The sequence below is a fragment of the Corylus avellana genome, chromosome ca5 (genome assembly GCF_901000735.1).
Source record: "Corylus avellana chromosome ca5, CavTom2PMs-1.0".
Classification (NCBI taxonomy): Eukaryota; Viridiplantae; Streptophyta; class Magnoliopsida; order Fagales; family Betulaceae; genus Corylus; species Corylus avellana.
Window position 1 is genome coordinate 21,297,581 of NC_081545.1, and position 19,869 is coordinate 21,317,449.

Here is a 19,869-nt window from a genome sequence, read left to right on the forward strand (position 1 = left end):
ATATATATATAGGTGTTTAAGATATATATCACCAGAGTTCAATTAACTGTTGATTAACTGTTGATTGTTTAAATGACTTGTCTGAGACTATTTATTTATTCATTCAATTTGGTAATGTGTTCTACTCTGCATGCGATTACCCTGTCACCTTAGACCGTGGTGTTAAAATTGTTTTCTTCTATGATAGCATTACCTGATCTTGGTATCTATGACTTGACTTGGTATCTGTCTTTTATGTTTTTTATTTTTTTTTATTCCAGCAATATTTTACTCTTGGTTGCTATTGTTAAAAGGATTGTGTTCTTTATGTTTTACTGTAAGTTATTTGTGTGTATGAATATTGAGGGTATATATTTCTTCAGGTCAAGCTATTGTTCAGTTCAATTCTTTAGATGATATCTGAGATTTCCCCCCATTTCTTTTTACTTCTTTACATTATGAATTTTGCATGATAAATCTGGAGCAGACCTAGGGCAATGTGTCTCAAGTTGGTAAACGCATTTGGCCTTTTCTCTATTTAAATGGTGGTCACATTGTACACCTTGTACATAGAAACACTTTGAATTTGGTGTGTGGCCTGCTGTGGGTTAGTTTGTTGTATGGAGATGACATAAAGTAACTTTTTTTTTTTTTCTTTTTTCGTTTTAAATCTTTTCTCTCTCCCCTCTCCCTCCCTGTGTTGGTTGCAAAGAGTACTTTAGCTGGTGTTTCTTACACCAGGTTTTTGTTGTTCTAAGAGTGTTTCTTCCCGTGTATGTGGGTTGTGCCCCTCTGCGCTCTTTTATATCATATTTACTTATAAAAAAAAAAGAGTGTTGGAACTGCAAAGGTAGTCTCTATCTCTTTTCTTTTTTAAAAAAATATTAAATTTGGTTCATTCACTACCGTGCTTTACCTTCCAAGATGAATAAAACTCAAGGAAAATAAGAAGAATATATCAGATTCTTGCAATAATGGAGTAAATTCTGACTTTTACTTGATCATGACATGGCTATCTTGTGTGCATTGGCTCAGCAAGCAATCTGTTGAGTTTCTAATATTGGGATATTGAGTTGTGCATTTTCTTTTATTCTTTATTTGTGCAGATTCCTGAATTGGATTTTGAAATTCCTCCCGAGGCTCAGCGTGGATCTCTGTCAACAGTATCTTCTTTAAACTCTGGTCTTTTGTTTTATTTCTCCCTCTAGTTGAGTTTTTAAGTGGCTCTGGTTTGTTGATGAATATCTTCAGCTGGCAATGTGTTTTCTCATCCTTATGAGATGGTAGCTCAGTTAGTAGTGGGCCTTTGTTGCTACATTTGAATAACTCTCTAGGATGATGTTAGTATGCGTTAGATTTTGAAGTATTATTAGAAGGCAAAAAAGTAGAAAAATAGCTTTCCTTTCATTTTTCTGGAAGGTGCAATCAAGATATAACTGAATGCACTTATATAGGGTAAAAAGCTTTAAAATGAAATACCCCCCTACTTAAGAAAAGTTTAGTATTTAATTGGAGGAAAAAAATTGGATGTTTAAATGATTTGCTCTGTGATTGCCTCCATGAACACTGTTGTCGCTAAGACTCTGATTGGAATTTGGGTTTGGAATTCGAATGCAGAGTAATATTTCTAATTCCAAAGTTTGCAGATTGAAGTTGCATCAAAATGATGTAAAATATAGGGATACATAATTATAGAACTCTTTGGATGAGGATTTGTAAAAGAACATGTTGAAAATAATTATATCCAGAGATAATAGTGAGAGAAGTTCTGTTTCTAAGGAATTAGATGGATCAAGCTTAGTAATATGTAACCCATTTCCCAGTTTTTTAATTATTTGAAACTAAATTTTTAATCAGATTTTCCATGACACAACTTTAGCTATGCATTCTCCCCCTAGATAGTCTTAATTCATTTTGTACACTGACTAAAATCTGATAATTCTACTAAGATCAATCATAGGGGGAAACCATATTATGGCTGCTAATAGTGCTGTATGGGGAAAATAAATAGTTACACACCTTAAGAAAGAAAGAAGATGATGCTACAATCCCTGTATACTTGGAAAGTGGCCTGGAATAGTGTGCATGTCTCTAATTTTTCTGAGTTTTTGGAGTTATGTGCTTCTTTTTTCTATAATTTAGGGGTTCTCTTGTATATTCCCTGTGTACTAGGGTTGCTCCCCTCTGTGCTTTGAATGCATATGCATTACTTATCAAAAAGAAAGAGAGAAGATATTTGCAAGTGGTGGAAACAAGTTTGAACATGTAGTTCGTCTTCCTGTTTCTACAATAATGCATTGGCACTCACAGAGTTTCCCCCTTACCATTGGTGAACAGATTTTCCAATTTACTTGCATAAAAAATATTTTAAGTCTTATGATGCTCAAGTTGAAGTTGTGTAGGGTTGTCAGTGTAACCTTTGTTTTTTTTGTTTTTTTGTTTTTTTGTTTTGTTTTGTTTTGTTTTGTTTTGTTTTGTTTTGTTTTTTGGATTCGTAATTGGCTCAAGTATCCAGTGGGTTGCGTTACGAACTTATAATTCATCTCATTTATATGGGGGGAGGAGGTGCATTTAGCTCATGGGCGCATAAGTAGAGCATTGATTTTTAAGCATGTTATGATACCCATGTTTCCTCATGAGCATGTGAAACTTCTGCTACAATGACTTCACATGTACAAACCTCAGGTTGCTAATATTTTCTGATGAGAAACTATACCATAGAAGAGACTAAAATGAAAATTCTGCAATATTTATGGGTGTCCTTTTAGTTGGGGTTTGGTGGGGTGCTTAATTTATAGGTGTCATGTTCTGATACTCATAGACAAGTATTTTTGCCCTGAATATAAAACCCTTGCCATATTTTTATGCGCTTATCATCATCATCATCATCATCATCATTATTATTATTGTTATTATTATTGTTGTTGTTGGTGTTGGTACTAGCCTGTACCCTGTGTGATATGGCACGTTTCACTTGAAAATGTTTCTGTTGCAATTGCTTTGAGAAAAAAAAATTTCGTCAGGTCTGGATAAGTTTTGAGTAGTGTTGAGTATATTCTGTAAGGTTTCTGGTGGATTTTATATCAATTTGAACATTCTAATCATGTTAGGTCCCGTTGTATAAATTTTGATCATGCACTTTGGTGTATGAATCTCTCATATCTTCAGCGTGTGGTTCACCATTTTCTATAACATGTTTCCAGAACTTTTTTCCTTCCTACTCTCTTTTTAACTATCTTATATATCTGATGTAATTACTCTAGGTGGAAGGGATACTAGTACGAGCTGTAGATGAGCTGCAGGCCCTTCAAGAAGAACGCAAGGTGCATATTAATTCTGGGATTTGCGATATCAAATATTATATAATTTCCTCTTTAAGTAACTTAATGCAATTTTCTGGGTTTTCCAGAAAGTGAATCCTCAAACTGCTGAAGCGATAGACCAGTTTTTGTTGAAACTGAAAGCTTGTGCAACTGGAGATTCATCCTTCTCCTTCATCCTGGATGATCCTTCTGGAAACAGCTTCATTGAGAACCCGTAAGAAATACTTTGATGTGACTGGGAAACCTTACTCATACATGATAGGGAAAACTTCATTTTTCTGAACTGGTTTTCTTTTATGAATTTATGCATTAATCTTGATGGTCTTATGCATCAATCTTTTTTGTGATTTCTCTGGGATGAAAGAACTCAATTAACTTGCATTTGGGACAGACCTGGCCTTTGTTGCTTTTTCCATTAATATTTTGAACCATCAGTTGCTCTTATTTTAGCTCAATTAGGTTATAATTATCTATGGATAGGTTTTCTCCTTCCCTGGATCCATCCTTGATAATCAAGTTCTATGAGCGAACTCCAGAGCAACAAGCATCACTGGGGTATCTTGCGGACCCTTCACAGTCAGGAGACCACTGTGGTGGACCATCAACAGAGGAAACAAGTGGTGCTTCCGATGAAGTCAGAAGAGAACCACATGGCTCAGTTGGGGCAACAGCTGCTCATCGGTCCATCGCTCAGAGTAATAGTGCAGATATTGTGGAAACTGTGTTTCGGTACTCTGCACCAGAAGAAGTAAGGCAATTGCTGAAGTTTAAACTGGTTAAGTTTTGTTTTATCTGTGCACCTCAAATTTTATATAGTACGTCTTGCCTGCTCTTGTTTGATAGGTGATGACTTTTCCATCAACATGTGGAACTTGTGCCTCCAAGTGTGAGACGCGAATGTTTGTTACCAGTATCCTTGTTACTTCATTTGACTTTCCTAGCTATATTTTGATGTTTTTCCTCAGTCAGGCAAATATAGATAACATATTTGTTTTTAGTGAAATTTTTAGTCCTATCTGTTTCTGATTAATTTTTTGTATTAATTGTGCTTGGTATAGTTATTTGCATACTTTTTATCTTTTTTCTAGACCGTCTTTCACAATATGAAAATATGAATGCTTTATAGTAGTTTCTGCTCTTTTTTAGGTGAACTAAATTTGTGGTGAAACTGCTTTTTAAAATCTACACACTGCTTCCCCTAATATCCTCCCTTTATCACATCATGGGGGTTTACAGGAGATTGTACTATAAATTAATTAAAGGTGGAATATCATGCTTGAAAAATATAATATTTCCTGCCAGTAAAGAGTAGCAGAATTCTAATATCTGCCTCATAGTCCTCTAGGTCTGAGAGTATACACTATCACATGATACAGTAAGATTATATAAGATGATATTTTTATTATTTTTTTTTGACCTTTTTTTTTCAGTGCGAAATTTGTCATGTTAAAGTTGTAGTCATTTCTGACTGTTTGAGATCTTCTGTAGATATTTCCTGAGAATTCATGTTTGGTAGGAATACCTTCATCTATGTCAGTATACAGCTAAAATGGTGGAACGTTTTTACCGAGGGATGAAGACATATGTTTATGTAAATTCAAAAGCCTATTATCATCTGAAAAGGTAAAACAAGTGTGCAAATATAATAGCCTAAAAGAGAGAAAAACATGTTAAAGTTCAAGAAAAGAGGTGTAAGAAGGAAGTGTATATGTTAATATTGAAGTCCAAGGCTATATTCCACTGCCAACTTAAGGATAGATCAATGGGGACCACTGGGATGCTCAAAGATGGAAAAATCTTTTGGAGAGGATGAATGTGCCAAAAGGCCACACAGTTTAAGGATGAGGACAACCAAGAATGTTGAGATGTGGTTCTTTTATTGGAATTGCTCCAAACAAGAAATTTTTGAAATGAAAAAATATGTTGAAGGGACAGGTGAATGGCAGAAGGTAGATGAGCTTCTTGAAAATTTTATTAGTTTGCTATATTGTGTTATTGGCAAAATCCCAGTCTCTTTGCAGTTTACTATGAAGTAATATTTGGACGAGAATGTGTGTTTATATTGATGCAGAGAATTTCTAAAACCGTTTTAGTCAACTATGGATTCAAGTTAGTTCTTTGAGAGAAAAGTTAGCTATTACATCATGTTTTTGTTTTAGTCTGAACATTGCCATTAGGAGTTGTCAGTGTTGTCAAATGCAAGTCTGATCTTAAATTTGGGACTTATGTTAAAAATGATCCAACAATGGGTAGATTTGAGCTTGGTTGTGGGTTTATAAAGTAGTTGGGGTTCTCCCTGTAATAGCTTAAGCTTTTAGGTTGGAGGTTTTAACATTGATCCCTGTTTGTTTGTTTGTGGACCTCATGTATCAAGCATGTTTGCCTTTGTTGAGGTTTCATTTGGGTCATTGGGTTTGTCTGTGTTGGTTTTGGCTTTTGTTGGGCCTGGAGATGAGAGAGGGTAATTTATCCCATATTGGTTAGGTTTCTCCACCTGATAGCTTTAGGCTATTGGCTTGGATGCTTTAACAAACCACGTGTAATTCAGTTCAGCGTTCAGTATCACTTCAATTTTACAATTTAACCAATCTGAATTTTTTCCATGACTTTGAACTCTGTGCATCCCTTAGAATGAATTTTGTTGATCTTAACCAAAACAGAGATTCCCTACTTCCAAGAAGTAATCGTCATGGCATCCACTTGTGATGCTTGTGGTTACCGCAATTCTGAGGTTTGTAGTAATTTGCTACACTTTTTTTTCTTTTTTTCTTCTAATTTCCTTCTTTTGGTGATAATCATACTCTTTTATGCAGTTGAAGCCTGGTGGGCGAATTCCTGAAAAAGGGAAGAGAATTGCTCTTACTGTGAAAAACATCAGTGATCTAAGCCGTGATCTAATAAAGGTTCATCATGATTGTTATCTGAATTTTGCTGGTTTATGTGCAATGCATAGAATGTGCTTTCATACCAGTTAGATTTTTATGTGGCATCAGTGTAGCCACACTGACTTATTTTACTGGGTGTTCGGTGGTTATCTTTTGTACCTCACCATAGTATCCTATGTTTAAAGTGATTAGTGAAGAGTATATAATATAAAGGAAAAAGAGTATGTTGAAAGGAAACAGAAAGACTTGCCATGGAGGGGGATATCAAAGTGAGTTGTGGGATGTAAGGAGTTTTAGACACAAGAAGATGACAAATCTGGGGTCTGCTAAAATTTGGATCAGTTTGAGCAGGGAATGTTAATATTCCCATTGGTCATGTTGAGAGTTCAAATCCTGTAGTGTGAAAAAATTGTAGAAATGACAAACCATTAACCTCTAAAGATTCAATGGAGTTATTTCTTCTATTAAAGTTAGCTATACGGTGAAAAAAATGATGCATTCTCCCTCAGAAAAAGTGCCCTCGATTTCTGTCTCCGATTTACTTTCTCCAATAGAGTAATCCTATTCAACTCCCTAATAATCTCAGCCTTTCTCAACTTATCATTGTCAGATAAAGGTCTTTCCTTTGCCATAAATCAGGCCTTAGAGAGCACATCCAAAAAGAACTTTTTCTTCTTCTCAACATTGCCAAATACCTCATTCCATTTTTTCAAATCCACTTTCAAAACTTTCAGTTTACGCACCAGGATAGAACTTGGAGATCCTTGAAAGCTAGAAGACAACCTTCACCGTTTAACTTTTTCCAGAAAACCCTGACTTTAACCACATATTCTCAAACTTTAAGTACCATCTGCAAAAAGAACAACAGAAATAAAACCTGTATGCTTAGGGCTGCCTTCGCTTTTTATAAATTTCTCTGATTAACATCACCACAGTTGAGCATTGTGAAATGATCCGACAAGAACCTAGGGAGCCTCGTCTGAGAAACATTTGAAAACTAGGTTTCTCAGTCAAGGGAGAGAAGGAACTTGTCTATTTTGGACCACAACAAAGGATCTCGGTTATTAGACCATGTGAAGTTTTTGCCTACAAGAAGGATATCCATAAGACCCTATTCAAAAATAAATTCAGAAAGCTCTAATATGGGAGGGGAAGAATGGGAATTGCATGAAGGCGGATGCTATTGAAACCACCCCCAATACACCACGGTAAATTCTACCAACTAAGCAACCCAGCCAGTTCATCCCAAAGCAACATTCTCTCATGATCGATATTAGGGCCATAAACACCCGCAAAAGCCCAAGCAAAGTTATCAGAAACATTTCTGAAGGAACAAGTTATAGTAAATACCACCACATCTTTTTCCACCACCCTACCATCACACATTAACAAAATCCTGTGAGAAGCCCCTCTTGAACCCAAGTAACACTAGTCCACATGTAGACTGCCTATAACTACACACATCAGCCCTAGACAAAAACTCCAATTTAGTTTCTTGAAGACAAACAAGCCTTCCAATCTCGGAGTAAATTCCTTTTACCTCAGCCGTTTATCCCTCTCATTCAACCGTCTCACATTCCTAAATATTTTATGCTTCTTAATTTACCTCTACCTCTGTTAGAAATGCCTCCCTTAATGTTGTAATTCATAGAACAAGATAACCTCTTCAATTCATGGTCCCCTCTACTCACTAATTTAGAAAGAGAAAAAAAAAGAACTAATTAGAGCCTTTTGTTTATGGTCCACTTTGAGATGGCAGCGAGCAAAGCCATCAGCTCTTCCTCAAACACCTCACAGGACCCCCACAAAGTGATGAAAGTCCCTAATTTTTTGCAGCACCCAATCTAAAGAATCGTATGCGGGAAACATTGGCTCTTTAATGGTTGCAAGGGGGTAAGGTAGGCTCTTCCCCTGCATAGCACAGAGAACCAATTCCGAATGCGGAAGTGGTTCATCTGTAGGACAACAGACCTGTTCTTCATGCCCGACCAGAGAAGAAATTTCAGCAATTCTCGGTCTAACCTTCTCGTTGAAATCTTCTTGGCTAGGGAAAGATTGGTTCAAAACAGTATTATCCTTGCCCTGAACTGGATCTATCCTAGCCACGCTCCCTCCTAACAGTATATATATTTTTTTTAAGTTACCTATCAAAAAAATATATATATTTTTTAAAGTTAGAGAAAAGAAACTCAAGTAAGTACATAGGTACACCAGCATTGTATGTATAACTGTGGTTATCATATACTATATCTCCTTGAAGTAAAGTCTAAACTCACATTTTTCTGTTTCTTTTTGTCTTATTCTTGCTATTTAATTGTAAATCTTTTTGAACTGAAATTGGGAAACAGAATTCTGTTCTTCTCCTTTTAGACCTGTTTGTAGAAGGCTACAAAATATTGTCTGATAAAAAGTCATTGGGTTGTATCAGTCGGATACTGCAAGTGTGGAGGTCCCAGAGCTTGACTTGGAGCTGGCTAGTGGCACTTTGGGAGGAGTTGTTACAACTGTTGAAGGTTTGATTACAAAAATTAGTGAAAGTGAGTAACAAGTCTACTCTTCTTTTCTTTTTCATTCCATATTTTCTATGCATATGCGGACTATTTCAGTTGATTGAGATATTGTTACCCTGAATTGATTCAGCCCAAATTTGTTATGGTTGAGAATTTTGTTTTGGGTTACGAATTGATGGTGGTATTACACTTTTGTGTTCTTTAGATCATAATCTTCAGAAGTATTCTTCAGGCACACCTAAGGTGTGCTTCGATGCAAGGTATTCTGAGAATGCCTTGAAGTGCTGAAGTGCTGAACAGTCCTCTATGGTGCACACCTCTTAACTCAAGAGGCTTATGAAAATTGATGCCTCAAATGCTTTTTGTGCCTTATATATTTGCATCGTAGAATTCATTTTGAAGACTTCAATAGATGGAAAAATTACATACTCCATCCCTAAATAAGGATCCTCCATTTCTTCCTGGGATGTACTAACTAAGAGCCCATTTTCAAAAAGTCAAGCATCTTTACCTACATCTTCTTGTATTACCTTAGCTATTTGAAAAGGCAACCAAAGCCTCATTCAAAGTTGTGCCCACCTTTGTGATTTTGGTAAACAAAACTATATTTTTTTTTAGGGAAAATTACAGTTTACCCTCCCAAAGTTGTCAGCGATTTGCAATTCCGCCTCCAAAGTTTCAATTTTTGCAATCCACCCCCCTAAAGTTTCAATTTTTTTCAATTCAGGCATTCCGTCAGTCAAAGCCGCTTTGACTGATGGAACAGTGATCACGTGCAAGTCACGTGATCACTGTTGGTTGTTTTTTTCCCAAAGAACCATGCCTTTCCTCGGATAAATTAATTAAACTGCGCTGCTAGAAGATTTGGCCACTGCTATCGATCATGGCTTCCTTTTTCCTTTGGAGAGATCTTATTCCTATAAGTATGGAGGCCCGAGAGTATTTTATTTGCTCATTTGAAATCAGTCCCCTTCGTAGAGAAACATATTAAGAATCCATCGTTTCCCCATATATATATATGCATATATATACAACCATGGAATTTTGCCGGAAGAATTTTGGAGCCACTGGGAGAAATATGATGTTTATTTTGCTGATTGTGATCATCACCACTGTGGCCACAGCTCTTGCAGCTGCAAGGCCGTTGGATGGGGGGAATCCAAGGGTTGGTGATAATCCTGTTTCGAAAACTCTCTTTTCACTAAAAAGAGGCCCGGTCGCGCCTTCCGCTCCTTCTGCTTGTACTGATATGGCAAACAGCAACCACTGCCCCAAGGCCTTCCACCATGGATAAAACTTGCTAGCTTATGATTTGGTGCAACAGATCTCTGCTGAATGGTGGGGGAGATGGCCCGAAGAGATTATAGTTTTTTTTTTGGGATGGGGGTAGGGATGGGGGCATTTTGGGAAAAAAACAACCAACAGTGATCACGTGACTTGCACGTGATCACTGTTCCGTCAGTCAAAACGGCTTTGACTGACGGAATGCCTGAATTGAAAAAAATTGAAACTTTAGGGGGGTGGATTGCAAAAATTGAAACTTTGGAGGCGGAATTGCAAATCGCTGACAACTTTGGGGGGGTAAACTGTAATTTTCCCTTTTTTTTATGACGAGGAACCTCAATAAGGTAGGGCCCTTCAGACCCACCCCTGCAGAGTAAACCTCGAACCCGTGCATCGCACCCTCAAAAGTTTCTCTACACAAATCATGGTAACTCGCTGGCTTTTTACACCGAGGGTGTGACCTCAAGGGAAAGTTTGCACTTAGCAAGCCTTGAACTTGGGATCTAAGGGGTGATACTCCCTAAGACCACAAGCCTCAACCACTAGGCCAACCCCTTGGGGGTAGACAAAACTATTGGATCCTTGAAATCTATAAGACAGCCACTATTGTTTCACCTTTTCCACAAAACCGTTAAATTTTAGCCACATATTCTCAACTTAAAAATACCCTTTGTTCCTACCGACAACATTGTGGTTAAGCAATAAAGGAAAGTGATCCGAAAAAAACTCTAGGGAGCCTTCTTTGAGAAACATCAGGAAAGCGGGCTTCCCATTAAAGAGAGAGAAGGAACTTGTCAATTTTGGACATTGCTGGAGGGTCATGGTTATTAGACCAAGTGTAGTTGCTGCCTACGGGATATCATAAGATTTTGTTCGAGATAGATACACAAGTTCTTTTTTCTTTTTCTTTTCTTTTTTTTTTTTCTTTTTTACTTTTTTTTAATTTTTATAAGTCATGCCTAATTTTATTAAAAGCGTGAGGTGCCCCTAAATACCCAGGAAGAAAACAGAAAAGAAAAAAGAAAACCCCCACAATAGGCCAAAATAGACCCCAAGCAAAACCCCCTCCTACACCTTACAACCTACCGATAGATGCACAAGTTCTACCTTCAATCAAAAAAAGAAAGAAAGGCAGAAACAGGCAGCTCATAAAAAACCTGATTAAGGTGACTGCTGATAACTATTTACAATATTCTGGTATATGTAAGGATCTGAAGCAAAAATGTATGATATATTTCTATCATTGAAGCGATGTTTCACTGAAATTGTTTGAAACGTCCTAGCACTATAATAAAAAAAACATTGAGGTATGGAATCTTGGCTGCAAAATGTTGTGAAATGTCTTTGAATATTTAGATCAATATTATGCAATGCGTTTGATTTATTTTGTCCAACAAGTTTGGCACTCAGCCTTTTTTTTTTTTTCGGTTTGTTGGCCCCCCTTTTCCTTTGTTGCATTATATGCAGGTATATGACCTTGTTTGGCAAAGCTTTTTTGCCTTTATTAGTGTAGTTGAAAATGCTTGATGTAGTATAAAGCTTTCAATTTTTTGTATTGAAAAGTGAAAGTTTTGTTTTGTAGTGATTTTTTTATTTGAATAGTAATAAAAAGTGAATGATGTGATATAAAAAGTGAAAAAAGTGAGAATATTTTGATGTTGATTTTTTATTTTGGAAATGGTGCATAAATAGTGTTGAGGGGAAAAAAGGGGTTGCCAAACAGGGCCTACATCTTTTGTTTGGTGCTTTGTTTTTAAATTATGTAACTTACATGTGCAGGTCTTGAGAGAGTGCATGGATTTACGCTTGGAGATAGTCTTGATGATTGTAAAAGGACCAAGTGGCAAGAGTTCAAAGCAAGGCTAAACAAGGTACCAGAGCATGAATTTGGACAAATTTGATTTAGAAAGCAGTAATGTAGGTTGAGCTTCATAAATGACCACGTACACAAGTCAATGTGATGCAATAACTAATGATTCCAACCTGGTAGTAAAGTGCAATGGCTATTGTCTGAAGCCCTTCCTGTTTTTATCTAATCCTTTCAGGATTGTGGGCAGCAAACTGTTTATAATTAGGATAAACTGTGCCAATTCCCCTGTAACTTTGAGTCTTTTCTAATCCCACTCCCCTAATTTTTAATGTTTTAAATGATTGGTTTAATGGCAACCCTTCCATTACATGGCAGTCATTTAACTAAAAAACTAGTATGTCACACACATGACCTGGATTAATACTTTTTGAGTGGTAAGCTACACATGCAACCTGTGGGACTTGACATTGGTGGAACCCACAACCTGGAATAATATTTTACACCATTGTTTTTTATATATAGAATAATTGATAGAAATTATATTCTCTTTTTTAGGGAATATCATATAACCATCTTGTGCTTTGATCGATTTAGAAACCTTTTTTTTTTTTCACTGTCTTGAGTTATTCAATTTTTGCAATGCATGGCTTTCATCCCATTTTCTGTCAAATTGATAACAGAGGGCATGTGAAATTACAATTGTATCCCCTACTATGAAATGAAAATTAAAAATTAGAAAGAAAAAGGGAAGACAAAAAAGGTTGGACCTCCACCATGGTTTTCCACAGCTGTGGAGATGGAAAACCATGGTGGAGGTCCAACCTTTTTTGTCTTCCCTTTTTCTTTCTAATTTTTAATTTTCATTTCATAGTAGGGGATACAATTGTAATTTCACATGCCCGGCCACCATGAGATTGGGCCTCCATGGCCCTCCACTGCCATGGTGGTCAGCCTCCATGGCCATGGCCATGGAGCTCTACCATAGAAGTACCTGTATGGCCACCTCCATGGTGGCCATGGAGGTTGACCACCATAGCCACCGTGGTAGGGTCATGCCTACCCAGCCACAGCTAGAATTGTTTAATATATTTCTTATTTTTTGCTTTTTCTTTAGTTTTTCATCTAATGTGGTATAATTGTAATTTCCCAGCATTTTTGTTATCAATTTGACTGAAAATTGGATGAAGGTCGCACATTGCAAAAGTGGGATAGCCTAAGTTAGTGAAATAGAACAATTAACAACTAAGGTTTTAAAATCAAAATCGACCAAGTCACAAAATGGTTATTTGATATTTGCCGCTTTCTTTATAAGAATTAGCTTTGATAGATGAGATAATGATATGAATATGCACTTTTTTTTCCCTCAAAACACGTCATTTGCTCATTGATTAGTGTACCACATGACTATCATGAAACACAATTACCTTACCAATTTTCTAATCGTGTACGAATGGAATGGTGTGATTAAATGAAAATTCTAAGCATAGGAGTTGTGGTTAACAGAATAGAATAGTGGGGAAGTGTGAATAGAAATGGGCAAAGTTGGACAAGTTTTTTTTTTGATAAGTAAAAAAAAAAAAAAAAAAAACTTGTCCAACTTTGCCCATTTCTATTCACAATAGCTCACAATAACTTTGCCCTTACGTTTTATCCTTTAAGGCTGCGTTTATTTTGACATAGAATGTTTGCAGAAAATTATTTTTTCCATCTTTCGGTGTTCTGTGTGGGTGGAAATACTGGTTACAGAAAATGATTTTGGGGCCAACAACAAATTTGTCACTGTAGGGGAGAAATGACTTATGCCTCTTGACGTGTAAGTCATTTTTTGGAGCTTGTCTAACCCCATCCTTACAAAGGAACCCAGTGCCCTTCCTTCTGGTGCCATCCTCTTAACTGTTGGCCATGATCCCCACTCCGTCTTAACTCCCCAAGCCTCATTATTCCAACTAAACAACGAAAAACATTTTCGATATTATTTTCAGGGTCTCCGCAAAACAATGAAAAATCAGTTATTTTCTCCAAAACCATTTTCACTGGAAACCATTTTGCATCGAAACACATGCACAGCCTTAAGTAAGAGTTGGCACCATCTCTTTATTGTTCCCTACACTTCTTTTAATTTTCTGCAGAACTATTGGTTGCTGAAAATCTTAGTATTTTTAAGGAAGCATTCTTGGAGCCTCTTTGGAAATATTAAAAATTAATATTTAAAAGAAGATATTGATCTTAGGTTTGTATTTTGAGTACGTGATATGAATCTTTAGTATGCAAAATCAGTGGCTAATGAGCTCCTACTCCAAGAGCACAGTTTCCTCCACGAGCGTGGGGGGTGAAGTTGTGAATTCATGAGCGCTCCCAAAGAAAAAAAATATTGTATTCACATGGCAAACCAAATTCTTTTTTCCTTTTCTCTTTTCAAAACGATCCCAGATTCAAAATAGCTTACTAAAGTGTACCTTGGGCAAGCTTGAAATTTTCAAAGATGTAGTCTGACTTGGTGTTGAAATGTCAAAATCACCTCCAACAACGAACATACTGACTGAACATCTTCTGTTTGCAAAAATAAGTTCAATGATGTATGTTATTTGAACATTGGCTCTGATGGTCATGATGCTTTAAAGAATTTTGCTAGATGTGCTTTGTCGCAATAGTTGTTGATACTAAAAAGGAATTGCATGGTGATATGTTCTTCTGGAACATAATCCTTCATGGCTTGGCAACTCTGTTTTTTACCTTGTCTCACTGCTGCAACGCTTTACTATTTTGCAGCTTCTGAGCTTGGAAGAGCCTTGGACCTTAATACTAGATGATGCTTTAGCAAATTCTTTTGTTGCACCAGTGACTGAGGATATCAAAGATGACGATCAGATGACGTGTAAGTTTTGGTTCCCACAAATCTCAGACCATGCTGTTGAAACATAATTTATAATAGTACCTATGGTAAAAGAAATTTACCCATTTGAGGATTCACCTGGATTGATAATGCTTTTGTTGAAAGGAGATATCTTTAGTTGTTCAGTTCAGTTCAGTTCAGTCTGTTCATGATCAAACCATAGAGATATGTAAATGAGATGGCTTTCCACATCTAGAGTAGATTCTGCTTTTTGTCTTTTGTATTTTTCAATATATTCTATTATAATACAGAGACCAAGTAGGTTAAGTTTACACTGCCATATTTCAGACGTGTGACAGTGGGGTAGGGTTGGGAATTCGGAGCCTTTTACTTCTGTAGTGCCTACTGCTTCTAGTTATGCATTGGACTGTTTATGCAATGCTCTGCTGCAATATACAGATTTGATTGTTCTATTATATGATACTTAATTGGTTGTCTCCAGTTGAAGAATACGAGAGGTCGTGGGAGCAGAACGAGGAATTGGGTCTGAATGATATTGACACATCTTCGGCTGATGCTGCATATAACTCAACTGATATGAAAATGGGGGAGAAAACAGACGTTTGAGTTTGGTTTTAAGTAGGTTAAAACCATGTTTAACCGAACTAATGTTTAATCATCTTTTCATAGGTTGTATATTGGTTTGGTTGAGTAGCATCTTCAATCCTAGCCCCATGTTTAACTATAAAGTAAGGGTGTGCTTCTCAACTTGAAAGTGGGTGGAGAGAGAAATCTGTATCATGTTGAAATTTATAAGTTTGAGATGATTTAATTTAAAAATATTTGCAGTGATTAGCTATTTAAATTGTGCTATACTATTTTATTGTCTCTCTCTCTTGTCGTAATATCTAATGGTATTATTGATAATAAATTTTTTATTTTTTCCTCATCAAAATCACTTAAACCAGTCAGTGATTGACTAGGAAATCCTGCTCTTTATCATTACTTATTGAGTTATGCTTAACCTAGAACCATAATCCAAATTACTTGCTCACCGGTGCGTATTTGAAATCGGTGTTTTTAATATGATCGCGAAAGGGACAAGCTCTACTTTTTGTATCAACTAGGCTCTGTGTCGTGTTCTATCTAGCAGCACAACCTTGTTCACCAAACTTCTTCAGACTAGCCAACATGTCTGAGGCGATTGAAAAGTTTTGTATGTCATGCTGGTGTACATCTACAGAGATGTCAAGATGTAGCATTTTTCATTTGACTTTTGCAAGTGATCATGTCGTTTGTTCTCTTGAGCAAGGCTGGGACAACATAAATAAAAAATAAAAAAAATGTATTTCAGCCATCAGCATCTTAACCAAATCACGCTTCCATTGCGCATAATTTGGTCCGGTCAATATGATTTGATTCTGCTGAGAGGTGGTAACAAGGCTAAACATATTGACTTTCAGTGTGGACTACAATTATATGAGCTCGACCCTTGACCCTATGGTTATAAAGTGCTAATTTTATTGTGTGGCCTTGGATTTATTGGTTATTTGTTATACTTGTACCACAAAAAGATGGGTCATCATTATGGCTTTGTTAGTAGTGTGGGCCACCTGTGATCGACGTCGGTTAAACAGCTAGTATGCAACAATATGTGAGGCACTATTATTATACTACATATTCCTCAGGACAACATCAACCCTACTAAGAAAGGGTTAAGTGTTTGGATAGACCATGCGGAGAAAACTTTGATTAATAATAATAATTATATATGTATAATGTATGATTTCTTTGCATTTAAAACACAAATGACTTGTTACCGAAATTATGTCATTCCTTTTCAAAATAAACCACACTTTTTAGATGGCGTAATAACGTGGACAACAGTTACTATTCTTTGCGAAAACCCATGCTTGATAATTGAAGGTTACAAATTGTTACTTAAGGCTCATTATATAACCAGTTCTCTAATAAATTTACTTACTAAATCGTGAACTTACGCAGTTACTTCTTTCTCTTGTGAAACACTTCGGTATTTTGCTGTATATCAAGTTGTCAAGCTATAAAGTGAGAAATTCACTGTGGTGAAAATGCCAAGCAAATGGCTTTTATTGTGAGGTTTAAGTAGATAAAAGTTACCTGTTAACATTATAGTCATAGACATGATTGTTTGAAAGCTTTGAGTCTATATTAATGATACGCGATGCTATTTTAGGTTATGTGGTTAGCTCTCACAAGAGTCGCGTCAACATGCTCTTCCTTCGATCCTAAGGACTCCAAGTCGACATTGTTAGTCTATTCACCATTTCAAGAGTAGGCAAGATAAAAATTGAAGAGTAGGAAGGGTGAGCTCAATGAGCGAGGAAAGGCCAGGAAACACTACTAGCAAAGGGGAACCAACCTTGATAAGAGGCTCAAGATCTAGGGATTACCGGCTAAGAGTACTAGCAGCAACTTCCCTAAATATAGGGAAAATCTAAAAAAAAATTCATAAAAAGTCACATGCAATATTTTTTTTTTATTGCTTTTCTAAACATTGGGAATGCTGCAGTGCTACCTAATGTATTGAAAAACACTTTAGCTTTACTATATCTGCCCTATTTATTATTTTAACACAAAATATTTTTCTCTCCTCCCTGCTTTTGTCTTTCATTAGAGATTGTATTGGAATTTTGTAAAAAAAGTTCAAGTAAGTAGAGAACTTGTATTGTAAAGAGATAATATTTTAATAGTATAGAGAAAGATAAAGAGAGGTTATTGTGTGGTGTATTTGGATATGGAAGCAAAAAATGGTTTTGTTCTCTATGTTTTAACACATAGACGCAATAGAATTTACAAAGAAAAAAGGAAGGAGTTCGGTGGAAAGCAGAGGGTATCCAGTTTGAAGAGAAAAAGAAGAAAAGATGTATTGAAGTTGGAAGCCGAAGAGAACGAAAAGTTAATTGCCCAATAGAGTAAACGGGAAAAGGAAAACTTGTCCTTTTAATGCGTTCTAGAAACCCCAAAACTCAGCCATTAGAATTCCAATGAGAAAACAATTCAAATCTATCAAATTTGGCTAAGAAAGTTATAAATTAATTAATCCTTTGAAGATTTTATGAGTTATTACACCCTAATGACATCTGCCCGAGACGGTATGCTTACGTACACTCTTTTGCAGGCATTGGTGGTCCGAATTAGGCTGCATCATCACTCTTATATATATATATATATATATATATATATAATGGGATGCGCATCAAAGTTAGCGTAAAGACGACAACTTAGAGTTACCAATATACAACAAAGATGGCAAGACCAGGTTGTCTACAAAGGAGTCCCACGACAGACACGACCAGCATTTTAATATTTTATATGAAGAAAAATGGGGTGAATATAAAAATTGCATTCCAAAGGGTCCAGTCCGTCCAGTCTTCATCGTCTTGCGTTTGACCCATTTGCAGTCCGAATCCCAACCAAACACCTCTCTCTCTCTCTCTCTCTCTCTCTCGCAGGTCTTTCTTTAATATGTAAAGCAAAATTGTGACTCGCAGCTGTTGTCTCCTCCCTGCTTGTCCCTTTTGTCCTGGCTCAATTTTTTCTTCTCTCTTTGGGGGGAGCCAAGCCAAACCAAAGAGGAGAGCGTCTGATTGGCCACCGGGTGCGAGCGAGAGTGAGAGAGCGAGTGATGAAGAGACAGAGGAATGGGGAAATCTGGGATTTCGAGCACGAAATGCCGGCCAATCAGACCGCGACAGAGGTAGTGTTGGGAGTGGACGGTGGCACCACCTCGACTGTGTGCATATGCATGCCCCTCATTCCCTTCTCTCACTCTCTCCCCCCCGACCCTGTTCCTGTTCTTGCTCGCGCCGTCGCCGGCTGCTCCAACCACAACAGTGTCGGCGGTATATTCTTCACTTTCCTTCCATTTTTTCTGTCTGGAGTATTTGTGCCTTTTTCTTTGTTTTTATTCTTTCTCTCTCTGATAACAGACTACCCTAAATCATCATTTAAATCAACACTTGTGTTATCTCAAACTTAAACGAAGCTGAAATGAATAGAAAATATTGAATTTAATTATTTAATATAATAAAATTAATTATTATTATTATTATTTAAGTAATAAATTTAATCATTTAATTCATATTCAATATAAAACAATCCGTCACTGGCCAAGTCTTATTCAATAATGTCATAGCCTCTCTGCATACAAAAGGTGGATGAATCTTCTACTTCGAGTTTGTTGCTGTATGTTGATACAGTAAATTTTCTGAACTGTCGGATTGGCGAGGAAGACTATCGGGGCGATGCCAACCGGAAGGGGCCAGTGGAAAGCCTCCGATGCCTAAGTCAATAAGGTGTCTTAAAGAAAACTGAATGAAAAGAGCGAGAGAGGAAGAATGTGTATGCATGTGACATTGATATTTCTACTTTTCATAGAGTAGTTCCCATCCTCAATTGGTAAATGGATTTAGTATGGTGAGTGCCGGAGGTGAGCAACTAGAATGGTAGGCGGTTGATCCTCTTGAATTGCTTTCCTTGAGTGAGCTCCCCCATCGACTCTTTCCTTAGTGACTTGATGTTAGATACGTAAGGTAATAAAAGTCATGCATTTTTCCTTGTTCAGCCACAACCGTTTGAGCGCATGTGTGGGGTGAAAGGGATCCATTGTGCCTACACTTAGGGCCTGTTTGGGATTACGTTAAAGAGTTTAAAAAGTATTTTTAGTATCTAAAAAGTTGTGCTAAACAGAAGTTGGCGTGTTTGGTAAAAAATTTCAAAAGTACTTATTTGACTTTTTTACTTTAAAAATGACAAAAACGCACTTTTGGCAAAAACTTAAAAATGAAGCTTTTGCCAAAAAGTGTTTTTTGACTTAAAAGCTCTATTTCTCAAATACAATCCCAAACATGCTCTTAGTGAGTTTATGCCTCAAGTTAGACTTGTGGTGGACCAAAATCATAGGCTTACTTGGGCCCAAAGGGCCTCTTTTTGGGCTAACGGACCCTTCGGTATCTAGGTACTCCAGTAGCCCCTCATTCCCATGGCCGGCTAGTCCAACTAGTTGGGCGTTGGGCATCTAGTCTTTATTTCCAATTGGGGTTGCTTCTAAGTGTTGGCCATCAAGTGACTAGTTGGGACCACCGATTTTGGGGTACTTAGGGCATGGAGCAGGTCTTAGCCCCCCTGGCCCGAGGTCCGTATTTTGCTGCACCGTTGTTCCTTGGCACCCAAATTAGATGGCTTGAAGTTCACCTGTTTAGAT

The 19,869-nt window shown here is 36.9% G+C and overlaps 1 protein-coding gene across 1 annotated transcript in view; it reads left to right on the plus strand.

The window, feature by feature from the left end:
* LOC132181936 (uncharacterized) overlaps window positions 1–15,513 on the plus strand; it is an 18,782-nt gene extending 3,269 nt beyond the window's left edge. The window contains exons 3-13 of the mRNA XM_059595158.1: window positions 1,086–1,142; window positions 3,243–3,302; window positions 3,389–3,516; window positions 3,783–4,050; window positions 4,146–4,212; window positions 5,963–6,033; window positions 6,116–6,205; window positions 8,616–8,724; window positions 11,761–11,852; window positions 14,561–14,666; window positions 15,127–15,513. Coding sequence (XP_059451141.1) covers window positions 1,086–1,142; window positions 3,243–3,302; window positions 3,389–3,516; window positions 3,783–4,050; window positions 4,146–4,212; window positions 5,963–6,033; window positions 6,116–6,205; window positions 8,616–8,724; window positions 11,761–11,852; window positions 14,561–14,666; window positions 15,127–15,251 — 1,173 coding nt within the window. The 3' untranslated portion in view covers window positions 15,252–15,513. The remainder of the gene's footprint in view (window positions 1–1,085; window positions 1,143–3,242; window positions 3,303–3,388; window positions 3,517–3,782; window positions 4,051–4,145; window positions 4,213–5,962; window positions 6,034–6,115; window positions 6,206–8,615; window positions 8,725–11,760; window positions 11,853–14,560; window positions 14,667–15,126) is intronic.
* The last annotated feature ends 4,356 nt before the right edge of the window (window positions 15,514–19,869 follow it).